Source organism: Petaurus breviceps, unplaced genomic scaffold, assembly GCF_028583685.1.
Source record: "Petaurus breviceps papuanus isolate PSGF00001 unplaced genomic scaffold, PetGlider_PUasm1.0 90681, whole genome shotgun sequence".
NCBI classification, from domain to species: domain Eukaryota; kingdom Metazoa; phylum Chordata; class Mammalia; order Diprotodontia; family Petauridae; genus Petaurus; species Petaurus breviceps.
The window spans coordinates 4,600,420-4,612,967 of record NW_027187307.1 but is presented as its reverse complement, the minus strand read 5'-3'; the positions used below and the strand labels follow the sequence as shown (position 1 = coordinate 4,612,967).

The window sequence follows — 12,548 nt, the reverse complement described above, 5'->3', positions numbered from 1 at the left end:
GGGGGGGGGGGGCGATCAATGAGGGAATAACTGAATGGATGGCCGAGAACGCTCCCCCAAAGGAAGGGCCCGTTGAGAAGAGGCGTCCCTGAGGCCAATTTTCCTCCCTTTTTATCTCCCAAGAGTCCCATCGAATCCAATCACTTCCCAGCCCGTCTGCAGCACCTTAATTCGGAATTGCGAGCCGGTGACGCTGAACCTCGTGGCCTGTGCCACGCGGGCCGCGGTGGTCGCGGCCCGGGCCTCGGCCCCGCTCGCAGAGCTGGGACGCGGCGGCTCCGCATCTGGCTCGGGCCCCCCCCCCCCCCCCCCCAGGCCGTGTCCCGTCTAGGCACTGGAGCTGGCCCCGGCGTCGGCTCCCTGGCCCACATTCCGAGCACCGGGTTACAGACCAGAAGACAAGTCCTCTCGGATAGTGCCCCCCGAGCCTCGAGCCTCGCCCGCCCGCGGTGGCGATGCGAAGGAGACGCGAGCCTCAGGGAGGCGCGCTGCCCTCTGTCCCGCTCCGCCCCCCAGCAGTACCCGAGACGCACTCGCCAAAAAGCTGCGCAGGGGTAGAGGGCGGAGTGGGCCAGGGAGAAGGGGCGCTCTCCAGCCCAACAGAGCCGAGCCCATCCCGGCCCGACAAACTCACCTGTTAGTTACACTGGGTGCCTGGCGTGCCTGCTGTTACTGTTGCTGCTGCTGCTGCTGTCGTCGGAGCCTCCGAGTCGCTTCGGCAGGATCTGGAGAGCTGGAGCTGGAGCTGCAGCGGGCATGCACTTTATAGCGCAGCCCCCCCACCCCACCCCTGACCCGGCACACTCCGACCCTCCCATTAGCTCAGGTAGTGTGCCTCGTCCCCCGAGGGTGCCCCGGAGAACGCCACGCGCCACAGCCCAGGACAGAGACTATCTGCTACCCCTTCTGCCACGCCCCATCCACCCTGGACCAGCCCCCTCCCCTATTTGTGTCAACATCCAGGAGCCCCAGTTGTGCTAAGGGATTTTTGATACTGGCTGCTTTAATACTAGTTCCACACACCTCCCTTCTTCCCCACGCCCACGCCTCGGTCCAGTCCCCCTCTGAAAGCCCCTCACATAGGACACAGGATTCGAGATTCTGAGCTGGAAGGGACCTCAGAGACCACCCCTATATAGTCCAACCTCCTCCTTACATAGAAGAAGCAGCTGAGGTCCCCAGAGATCAGGTCACTTGCCCCCAAAGCTCAAGTACTATCTGTAGTTTGACTCAAACCCAACTCCTAAACTCCAAAGCCACTACAGCGCCCTGTCCCCATGGCCCCCAGCCAGCAAGCTCCTCTCCCATTCCCCAGACACCCCGAGCTTCCAGGCACCCTACGGTCGCCCATGCACAACCACAGGGTCCTACCCCAACCCACAGCTTAAGGGAACCATAATATAACCATCCAGCTTGGAGACCTCTATTAAGAAAGAGCCTGCTTACTCAGAGACAAGCCAGTGAGCACACTTGGTGGCACCTCAAACTGTGGGGATTTTTTCCCCCTGGACATTCAGCCTAACTTTGCCTCTCTGCAGCTTCCTCCCATCGCTGCTCCTGGTTCTGCCCTATGGGACTAAAGCTAGTCAGTCCAAGCCCCCTCCACGTGACTGCCCTTCAGATACTTTTGAACACAACTCTCATGTACCATCCAGTCTTCCTTCCGTTAAAATCCTCAGTTCCTTCAATCCATGCCCTTCACTATCCTGGCGACCCTCCAGTCTGGACATGGTCCAGCTACTGTTGGTCTTTCCTAAACTGCCTTTCCCAGAGCTGAACTAAACTGCTCAAGATTCGATTTGCTGAGGGCAGAGTACAATTGCCTTCCTATTCCTAAAAACCATCTCTCTTTTAATACAAACCTAGACTGGCATTGATGGTTAGGACAAGGGTACTTCGCCCCTGTGTCAAAATTTAGGGAGCATGAATGCATAGCAACAGCTAAGAGGACACACTAAGTTCTCAAGCCTTTTTTTTTTTTAATAGGACCTGTGATTTCATCCCTGTAGGCAACTTGTGATGTAGAACACAGCTTATCTGTAACTAACAGCCCAAGAGACTCTTGGGAGCACTGGAAAGTTAAATGATTTGCCAGTGATCACAGAGCTAGCAAGTGTTAGAATCAGGACTTGAACCCAGGTCTGCCAGGCTTGAAACCCTAAATTCTGTCCACTTCACCCACCTCTCTGTTATCTGCAAGAATAATTATAATTAGTGAATTACAAGCCAGGTGGCCCACCACTTCTGCATCCCCAAATGATCTCTCTGAACTGTTTCTGCTTAACTGTATGGAAGTGATCTCACAGGGATCTCTCTCTCTCTGCTGGGCAAAATCTAGCTTCAAAGCAGGTAGTACAGTAGGGAGCCTGGGAGCTGTGATGCAGGAGGAGGGGTTCTCCATACACACATCACACACACCTTACACGCCTGGGACTTCATGTCTCTCTCTACCATAGGTTCTTAACCTGGTGTCCATGAACTTAAAAAAAAATTGATAACTGTATTTCAATGTAATTTTTTTCCTTTGTAGTACCATATTTTTTGTATGCATTTAAAAACCTTATTAAAAAACCTTCACCATATGGCCAAAGGGGACTAAGGCAAAAAAGTCTGTTCTGTGCCATCTGCTGGCTTACCAATTTGGCATTCCTCAGCAACTGAACTCCATGGAGGAAAATATCCTATATGTACAAATATACTTACAGCAGCTATTTTTTTGGTAGTGGCCACAAACTGAAAGCTAAGGGGGGGGGGGGGAAGGAGGAGTGCCTATCCACTGGGGAATGGCTGAACAAATTATGGTATATGAATGTGATGGAATACTATTGTTCCATAAGAAATAATGAAAGGGATGGCTTCAGAGATCTGGGAAGAGTTGTATGAACTAATGCACGATGAAGTGAGTAGACAAGGAAAACAATTTCAACTATATCAACAATATTGTAAAAATGAACAGTCTTGAAAGACTTACTAGCTGATCTACCATGATTCTAGAGGACACATGATGAAGCAGGCTACCCACAGCTGAAGAAATGTAGAATGAGACACACATTTTTGGACATGGACGATTTAGGAAATCTATTTTGCTTGACTGAATATTTGTTACAAGGGCTTTCTTTGTCTTTTCAGGGGGTTGGGGAGAAAATAAAATTTAATGAAAAACAAAAGCCTTATCACCGTGACATAAGAACTGTGAAATGGGACTAAGAAGTGGGATGTTTCTTCTTCCATGAGGAAGGGAATAGCACCTGCCAAAAAAAGCATCTTGACAATCCATCAAAACTCAAGAGATGGAAGGTGGAAACTTTTGGACAACAGCGCCACCCAGTGCCTCCTGTGAAGAAATTAAATCGCAAGCCAGCTATTTTACTCCTAGGAAGGCTGTGATTACAATCAAGAAGTATTTTAGTATGAGGGCCAACTAGGCACCAGACACTGTGCTATGCACTGGGGATTTAAAAGCAAAACAGTAGACTCCTAGACCGTCAGAGCTGGAAGGGAGCTTAGCAATTCCTGGAAGGATGGACTGAATGAGTGAATGAGCAAACGAACGGATGAACGAGAAAATTTCTATTAAGCACTTACTATGTTCCAAGCATTGTGCTTTGGAGATATAAAAGAGCCGGATAACCCTTGCTCTTGGTTAGCTCACATTCTAATTAAGGGAGACGACATATGGAGGGGATTGGAGCATCAGGGGAGATGGAAAGGTCCAGTGCTCCTTCAGAGCAAAATGGCAAAGCCAGCTTCTTGAGTGCCATTTCCACTGATAAAACCACCTCCATTGATGGCGCTAAGCTTTTGACTAAGGATTTGATGGTGAACCTTCTTTAATGATGGTGGTGGCAGGGCATGTCTCTCTACAAGCGATGTACCCTTGGATGATGATTGGTGTGTGTGTGTGTGTGTGTATGTGTGTGTGTGTGTGTGCGCTAGTGATGGGGAGGGTGGCCTTTGGGCACATGGTCAGGACTCTGGCTCCACCTGGGTCTGAGGGGGTTTGACTCTCCTGACGCATACTATCTCTTCAGGGATACCAAGAAATTTTGTTGTTGGGGAGGCCAACCTCCTCCCCCATTGAGAAATGGGCCATATAATGGCTTCACATTTTAACTAATACTTTTTTTATCACTAAGTGCTAGAGAAGCAACATAGCTTAGTGAGCAGAGCACTGGCCTTAGAATCAACAAGACCTGAGTTCAAATGCTATTTCTGAAACAGTGACTCACTTCCCAGTATTGTAAATTATAAGGTCAGTTCTAAAAGCCTAATTTTAATGGGGGTGGAAGTGCAAACAGGCAATCCAACAAATAGGCAGATGCTTTAGGTAAAAGGGCTCTCAGTAAAGTCCCCACGTGATTTCCTGGGTACCCCTCTCCCCTTTAGAAGTCTGGCAAAACCTGTGCTGGATCCTGTCACAGAATAATATTGTTAAATGCATAAAATAAAATGTGCGATTACAAAGGAAACCAATGATACCAAAGTACAGTTGTCAAAATATTAAAAAATCAAAACAAGGTCATGGACTGGAGGTTAAGAACCACTGATTCTAGTCTAGCTCATTCATTTTAAAGAGAAGAAAACTGAGGGGGAAGTAAAAGCTTATTTAACTCTTACTGAAGTTGACCCAGTTTTCAACTCATCATAGATTATTAGAGCCAGAAGGGGCCTCAGAGAGGACTTTGTCAAATCCCTCATTTTTCCGAGGGTACTTATTAGAGCAGAAACTAGAACCAAGTCTCCCCTCCCACCCAGTCCCAGGTTCTTTCAGCCAGGTTGCAGATATTCAGTGGCACTCCTCCCTCCCCCACCCCCACCCCAACCCCTACCCCTTCCCCCAGCCCCACCCCTACCCCCACCTCCCAGGCTTTCTAGAGCAGCAATCTCATGACTCAGGACCGGAAGCTGAGCAAGAAGGGCCACCCTGATTCTAAGCCTGCCCTTCCCCCTTTCTGGAGATACTAGTGGAAGGGTCCAGTCCTGTACTTGCTTAGCCCAATCCTCCCTCTGGTCAGCAGTCATGATGCCTTCTGTTCCAGGGAAAACAGAATGTGCTGCCACATGGAACAGAAAGGATCACTCTTGTTGGCATTGAGGAGGTCATGACTGGCAACCATGCCCCCCCCCCCCCCCCCCCCCCCCCCCCCCCTAAAGATCCGGCTGGGGGGGGGTGGGGGGGGCTCCGCCCGCCACCCCCCCCCCCCCCCCCCCGCTCCTTCCTCCCCTTTGATAGAATGGGAGCTGGAGTGGGAGTGAGCTCCTTCTCACCCTCACTCTCCCCAATCTGTCACCCACTGTCCCACTCCCCCCACCCCAACCCTTCTTCATTACAGGAAGGGATACAGGTGGTATGATCTGGCCTCTGATTGATAACTCCTTCAGGGCAGGGATCCAGGAGGTCTTCAGTGCAGTTCCATGATCTGGGCAGGGGGTGCTGAGCACAGGACTTAACAAACACTCCTTGAATTAATTGAATTGAATGTCACTGTCCTCAGGCCACCTCACCAAGTCAGATACCGGACCTCAGATGCATAGTTCCCAACAAAACGGTGTGTCGAATCTGCAATCCGTGCAGTGCTCCACAGATGGATGTTCACAGGTATCTTATTTCTAGGGATCTTGCTGAGACTTCAGTGCTTTAACAGGGAACACAGCAACGACAGAGTCCTCCAGTTAAGACTGCCTGTGAGATGAGAGACTGCAGATGTGGAATATAGTGTTCAGGTGTTTGTGGAGGGCTGCAGGGGCCCGAGTAGTTGTCAAATATTTTTCTTACAAGGAAGGCTGCATGGGAGGTCGGAGGAACTGACTGACAAAGAATGAAAGGCAACAACAACATTTTCTAAAATAGTGCCTGACATCCCTGGATCTCGGATTTAAAGATGGAACTTCAGAGGTCATCTACTCCAGAACTGTGAAATGATTTGCTCCACAGGTAAAAAGCAGCAGAACACTGGGAATTAGGACCCAGGTATTGTGACTCCAGACCAACAGTTTTTGGCAAATAAGATCACTTTGTCTTATTTGCATGTCCTTTTATATGACAAAATTTACAAAAAGTTTTAAAAACCTTCCCCCCGACTATTTACTCATTTACCCTCTAAGCCCCCAAACCTTACTCTGTTTCCTCTGGTGAACACTTCTTTTCAGCTCTGGTTATCCCTTTGGGGTCCAATCAATTTAGGTAAGCCCAGCTTGGAAAGGCTCTGGACTGCCTTCAGTGGCCAGCATGGGCACTAGGACCTGCAAGTGGCAGCACTTCCTAGATCTCAGTCAGCTTGAAGCCACTCTGAGAAGTGATCATGGTGACAAATATCTGTTCTCTCTCTACTCCACCCCCCACCCTCACTCCCCATGCTTCCCATCCCCTCCCCCCTCCCCCCATGTAAGCTTCTTCAGGTCAAGAGACTATTTTTTTCTTTTTCTTTTTTTTGTATTCTTAGCACTTTGCTCAATGCCTGGTATCCAAAACATGCTTGTTGAATTGAGTTGATCTGTTCATTTCCTAGAGTTACCGTAGTGATCCTTATATTGTCAGGGGTGGTCTTTTGAAACTATAGGTCTTGCTCCACTAGCCCCTCAGCTGGACTTGGAACAAGTGGCGAGGAAGCTCACATTCTTTCACTCTTTCCAGTTGCTTTCCTGAAAATCCTTGAGACCTTAGGGCACAACCTTCTTTCTGGCAGTCCCTGAAAGCTGAGTGGAAGTCAAGGGCAGGATCAGGATAAGAAACTGAAGCAGTGGGATGGAATGGGGTGAAATACTTCTATGACCCAAGGGATGCTGGGTAGCTTTGTTGATAGCAGAAAGATAACGTGGATGTTATTTCCATTCTTCCCTGGCATCCTCCTCTCTCGGCAATGGGCCTGGATTCCAAAGGTTCTTCCAAGGTCCTACCAAGCTGTAAAGGCTCCAAATAGGGGCCTGGTGATAGACTTGAAATTTGTTGTTTCAGTCCAGTTTCAGGACCAGTCTAGCTAAGTTGGGAGAGGCCCATTACCAGGTTGGCAGCAGTGTGATTGATTGTTTTGGCCAGAGTAAATCTGAAAGACCATCTACAAGTCCAGGGAGAGTAACTACAGTGATGGCTGCAGTGACATGTCCAAGTTAATACCACAGGACAAAATAATTTGATAATTGAATTGCTTAGAACTTCTCTTATCTCCTAACTGAATAACTTCTTGGTTCTCTAGGACCAGAAGAAGCAAACAGACCCAGAGGTGAGTCATTGGCCTATTGTAGACCCAGGCTGTAAGAACACTGTCTTAACACCCTCTGGGATGCCTCTGAGGCTACTCAGTCACTCTCCTCCACCCTGGGGCAGTTGTTTTCCTGCAAGAAATCATGGATCGCAGTGGTAAGTCCCCAGGTCACACAGGAACGTAAGATGACCAAAGTGCCACCTCGGTAGATCAGAAGCAGCTTTCGTCCTCGATCCTCCCAAACAGCCTGAGCAGAAGCCCACAGGCCTGGTGCTTCCTGCCAACCTACCTGTGACTGCATGTTGGCGACGAGGACACTGAGTGGGTAAAGAAGTAGACATGTGAGGGTCCCATTGACACTTCCAGACACTAGAGCTGGGACCCAGCCAGGCAAACCTTGTTCTGTCAGGCCATCTCGGATGGGATCTTTGAAAGAGAAGTAGAGAGCACTTCCCAGACTGTTTCTCAGGAGGACAGGAAAGAAGCCCCGATAGTAGCCCATGGCCAGCCGTTCCCATAAGCCATATGAGTTGAATTCCCGTAAAATGCTGGAGGTGCTGGGGAAGCGGGCATCCTTCCGTCCATCTTGAAGCACGTTCTGTACTCGTTCAAAGGGGGTCAACACCACAGCTTCTACTGCCCCTGACAGGAACCCAGTCACCCAGCGCTGCCATAGCCTGGAGGGTCCAGTAGGAGAAAGAGCTTGAAGCAGGTTGTCATGGGTGCCAAAGAGCAGGGTCCCCTGCAGGGTCTTGGCCAGAAGGGGAGGGTAGATTCCCCGGTAGAAGCGTCGAAGGCCCTCCTGGTGCAGTTGATTGGCAGCCTCTGGTACAGACACGGCATGGATCTGCTGGCGGAACACAACCTTGTAGATGGGAAAGGTCACAAATGTAGACAGGAAGCTGGAAATGGCCCCGAGGGTGTAGCTTCGGGAGTGCCAACGGTTGTCTTCTGGACTCTTTGCTCTTTTTGCTTCTTCAGGTTCTTCATGGGGAGCCCTAGGCAGCTCCCCCATGCTGGTAACAACGGGCTTGGGCTGGAAATAGCTGGCAAAGAGGGAAAAGGTCAAGTTCAATTAAATGATTTTGCTTTTTGTTGCAAATGAAGCTGCTGGACTTGAAGAAATTCCAAGTCTCTGGGATTTTTCACTTGAGAATACAAGAAATCATAAGCAGTATAGGAAAATAAAGCTAGGTTTCCTAACAAGATGCCAGCTTTTAAAGAACTGTGGCCCTTCGTCTTTGTCCTTGCCTTTTATTTTCTCATTTCAAATCAGTCTAGGAACTCTTCAATTTCTAAAACAAAACTAAAGCCTGGTGAGAAAAAAAAAGTGGGGGGAGAGTCTGCCAGCCCCCCTGGTCACCATCTTGCCCCTGGAAGCCGTGCTTAAAGAGCCTCATTTTTGCAGGCATTTCATTCTCTTTCCTTCTCTTGTGACCTGGTTCCCCAGGGGCCAAAATGCATATTACTCTTACATCTGGTCCTCAGTGTACTTGGGGAAGGGGAGGAAATAAGCATTTCTCCAGCTCCCTCCTGCTAGGGGCCAAGGACTTTTTTACAAAGATGACCTGTCTTGATTCTCTCCTTCAGATTCAGGTCTTCCACTGCACCCCCTAGTGGTCATGTGAACTGCAATGTTCTCATTGTCTTGCATACAAATATTCCTTATTACATCACCCCTGTCACTAAAGACTTTGGGCCCAGCCCTCAAACCATTAAGGCCCATCCTCTGCCTTCAAATATGGCCTCTTAATTAGTGAGCTAGCTGCATCTCAGGCCTTCAGACTGGAAGGCACCAGCCATAATACATCAGCTTGATTATAATGGATGTACTGTCTCACTTAGGATAAACCGATCTCTTATCCTCTGTAGAAATAGCTTCTTTGCTTTAATGGAACCACTTAGGACTCTTAACATCTCCTATTTTCTTTCAATAGCTTTCAAGCAAAAACCTAACATGCCCCTGAGCCAGGGTGAAAAAGCCAAAGTGTACTTCCTGGCCACGAAGCAGGGTTGTGAGCAGGCTTCTGTACTAATGGGCTCCCCCAAATAGTCACAGATACATATAAATAAGTGGGGATCAGGGAACTTCCAGCCAGAGCCTGAATGTCCCCATATTCTTTGCTGTGACTATAATCCCACGTTCTCAGTTTGCTTTTAGCAGAAACAAAGGGGTGCAGGGTACCTCTGGTACAGTGGAAAAGCATTAAAGTTAGAGTCACAAGATCCAGATTCAAAATCTAGTGCTATTACTCGCAATTTGTGGAACCTTGAACAAATAATTTCACCTCTCGGAACCTCAGTTTCTCATCTGTAAAATGCAGCTTGAAATCCATGAACCTATGTCCTATTCCCAGTACCATCACCGACTGCAAAAGAGAAGCAAATCCAACCTCATCCACTCTATCTTAATACCCCCACCCCAAAGGGTCCCCAAAGAGGAAAGCAGGAAGCCACTACATCTGCTAAGGGCTCCCAGCGGGGGGAGTCAAGAACAATAGGTCCACCAGTCTAGGGTTTGGTTTAAGCTCCCCCCTCCTCCGAGCCCCCGCCCCCGCCCCCCTTCCCCAAGAAAAGGCATCCTCAGCTGCTTCCCTTGGGAAATGCAGAAGTGCCACGCCCCTGCGTTTTCCAGACAAAGGCAGGGGAACCTGTTAGCCATGACCAACTCACCTTCAATGGCAGAACCAGAGGGCAGGCAGCCAACCTACCTCCTCTTTGTGTCCCCCACCCTCGGTTTAGTAAGAGAAGCGTCTCCTTTAGGGCTAGGGAACCCAGGGCCAGCCAATGGGCGCTCCGCAAAAAGTTTCCCACGAGACAAAGGGGAAAGCAGAGGCTCTTTGTATGTGGCGGCCGGGAAGGAGAGGTGGCAGGAGGTGGGGTTTGGCTTTTCCGCTCTCTCCCCACAATCTAGTGCAGGTTCGGGGCGGCGGAGAAAGGAGTGGAGGAAGAAGAATCTTCAGAAAAGCAATTTTGGGGAACTGCCCCACCGCCTCTCGATCTCTGCCAGCTTTTAGGGTCAGGGAGATGAAGGACGGGGATGGGAGGGGGTGAAGATGGCGGAGTGGGGATGGAGACCGCAGAGCGGATGGGGGAAGGGGGCTGGGGATAACTGGGTGATGATGAGATAAGAGGAGAAATCGGCATGTGGGGAATGAGAATGGTTAGGTGTGAAGAGGGGGGTGACAGTGCGGATGGCGGAGATGGGAATGGGGATAGGTGAGGGATGATGGGGGTGGAGATTGGCAGTGGGGGGTGGCGATGTGGGGGTGGGGATAGGCGGAGGTAGGGACTGGCGACGTGGGGATGGAGATGGCGGGGCAGGAGATGGAAATGGCGAGTGGGGATGGGGATGTCGAGGTGAGGGGGGATGGGAATGATTGGGCTGAGAAGAGGATGATGGGGATATGAGAGGGGAGGCAATGGGGGTGGCTGGAGGATGCCAAGTAGGGATAAGAATAGTGGGGATATGTCGAGGATGGGGATGGTTGAGGGGATGAGGATACTAGGAATTTTGAAGGACGGTCCTGTTGGGGATGGGGTTAACAGAGATGAGGCAGGGATGGAATGGTTGAGTGGGGATGGAGATAATGGGGATGACTGGGGACGGGCGGGTGAAAGAGCCAGCGCCTCAAGCCTGGGGTGGGGGTGGAGGGCGCGGCTGTTCTTACCTTGCCCCGGAGCTGCCCCTGGCACTGCTGTCCCCGCCGCGGCCGCCCGGAGGGAGAACGGGAGCGGGAGCGCTCTCCTCCCGTCCGTCCGTCCTCCAGGCGGCCACGGCGGGCCCTGCCTCCACCAGGTCTCTGACTCCGCTTCTCCCGCGTTCTGGACCAAGTACCCCAGGCAGGGGGCGGGGGGAAGCCCGAGACTCCGTCCCCGCTCCCCTCCCTGCTCTCCCATTGGTTTCCCGGTTAGCCCGTCATGTTCTTTGTCTTGCCAAGGCAGCGCCCAGATCTGCAGCTGGGGTGGGCGCGGCGGCAGTGATGCTGAGGCTGCGGGCAAAGTTCTGCAGTCTATCAGCCATTCCAGTCCCCCAGGCACAGGGACTCCAAAGACCAAGGCGAGTCAAGCCCTGGCCTTTGTCTCCAGGCTCCCCTCCTTCTCGGGAGCCAGAGGTCAGTAAGGCCTCCCTTTCCAGGGTCACCTTGGGGCTCTGGAGGCTGGGGACCCTCCCTTCTCCCCTCCCCCCAAAAATACACATGAGAAGCAGTGTAGACCCCGGGCCCAAAGCCAGTTCTCAGCTCTTCTCTACCTGCTTTTTATATACTGAGCTTACGCAATACTTTGGACCTCTGCGGACCCGAGCTTCCTAATTTGTCAAAAGAGGGGGTTGGGAATGATGGCTAAGGTCTCTTAGGCTCTGACTTCAGGAGTCTACTCTCTTTTCTCTTTTAAGATCAAGGCAGTTCATTCAGGTCTCTAGGCTTTTCTCCCATTTTAGTGACTTTAGTTAGTTGCATCCCAAAATTCCTTTCCTCCCTATTCCCAGCTTTAATCCTTGGAGGACTTCAGTATTTGTAATAGTGACCCCTCTAAAAACCCGACCTCCTCAACACCAACATGTTGGCAAACCAGTTATGTAAAGCATTAAGCTTTGCAGATCACTTGACATATATTACTCATTTGATCTGGTTCAGACCAGTTTAAACCTGACTAAAACCATTTCAACTAAACTGGTTGAAACCAGCTAGAACTGGTTCAGAACAGTTTAAACTGATCCAAAACAGTTAAAACCAGTTCTAACTAGTCTGAATTAGTTCTGTTTTTAGCTGCCTTAAACTGGTCTGAATCTGTTCAAACTGGTTTGAACTAGTTATTAATTGATTTGAACTGATCTGTTTGCCTAAGAACATCTGAATTTGGACCAGGATGACATAACAGTTCACATTTCTACAGGGTTGTAAAGTTTTTCAAGCTCTTTTCTTCCCCCAACCCTGTGACAGACAACCCTGTGATGTAGAAATACAGTTTGATTTTCTGCCATTGTGATGAAATCCTAATAAAGCTGCCCCCAGCCCCAATATTCTAATTTCATTATAGGCCTGGTCCCACTGTACCTAGGTGCCCCCTTCCCATGTCCTAACTTCTTTGTATATGCCTCACTGCTCACTGGAACAACAGGTGTGTCCCTGAACTCTTAGTTCCCACAGAAACAGCAGGTATGTCCAAGTGCTCTACCTGGTCACTGCCCCCAGACCCATTCCCACAGAAACAGGTGTGTTGTATTCAATCACAATAATGTTATCCATCTAGCCCAAGACAGGACCACAATACCTATCTATCTTGACCAGGCAGGACCACAATAGCTAGCCTATTGGAAGGCAGTATGCCTAGAACGTTTAACCA

The 12,548-nt window shown here is 50.0% G+C and overlaps 2 protein-coding genes across 2 annotated transcripts in view; both read right to left on the bottom strand.

The window, feature by feature from the left end:
* The window catches only part of LOC138143935 (thymosin beta-15A homolog), an 8,237-nt gene extending 1,905 nt beyond the window's left edge, over window positions 1-6,332 (bottom strand). The window contains exons 1-2 of the mRNA XM_069065230.1: window positions 5,332-6,332; window positions 635-745 (exon numbers count right to left, since the gene is read on the bottom strand). The gene's annotated coding sequence lies outside the window, so the exon portion shown is untranslated. The remainder of the gene's footprint in view (window positions 1-634; window positions 746-5,331) is intronic.
* A 460-nt stretch (window positions 6,333-6,792) lies between these two features.
* Window positions 6,793-11,032, bottom strand: SLC25A53 (solute carrier family 25 member 53). The gene is made up of 2 exons (XM_069065228.1): window positions 10,874-11,032; window positions 6,793-8,248 (listed from the first exon to the last, which is right to left on the bottom strand). The coding sequence occupies exon 2, from the start codon at window positions 8,215-8,217 to the stop codon at window positions 7,297-7,299; it is 921 nt and encodes a 306-aa protein (XP_068921329.1). The 5' UTR covers window positions 8,218-8,248; window positions 10,874-11,032; the 3' UTR covers window positions 6,793-7,296.
* Between the last annotated feature and the right edge of the window lie 1,516 nt (window positions 11,033-12,548).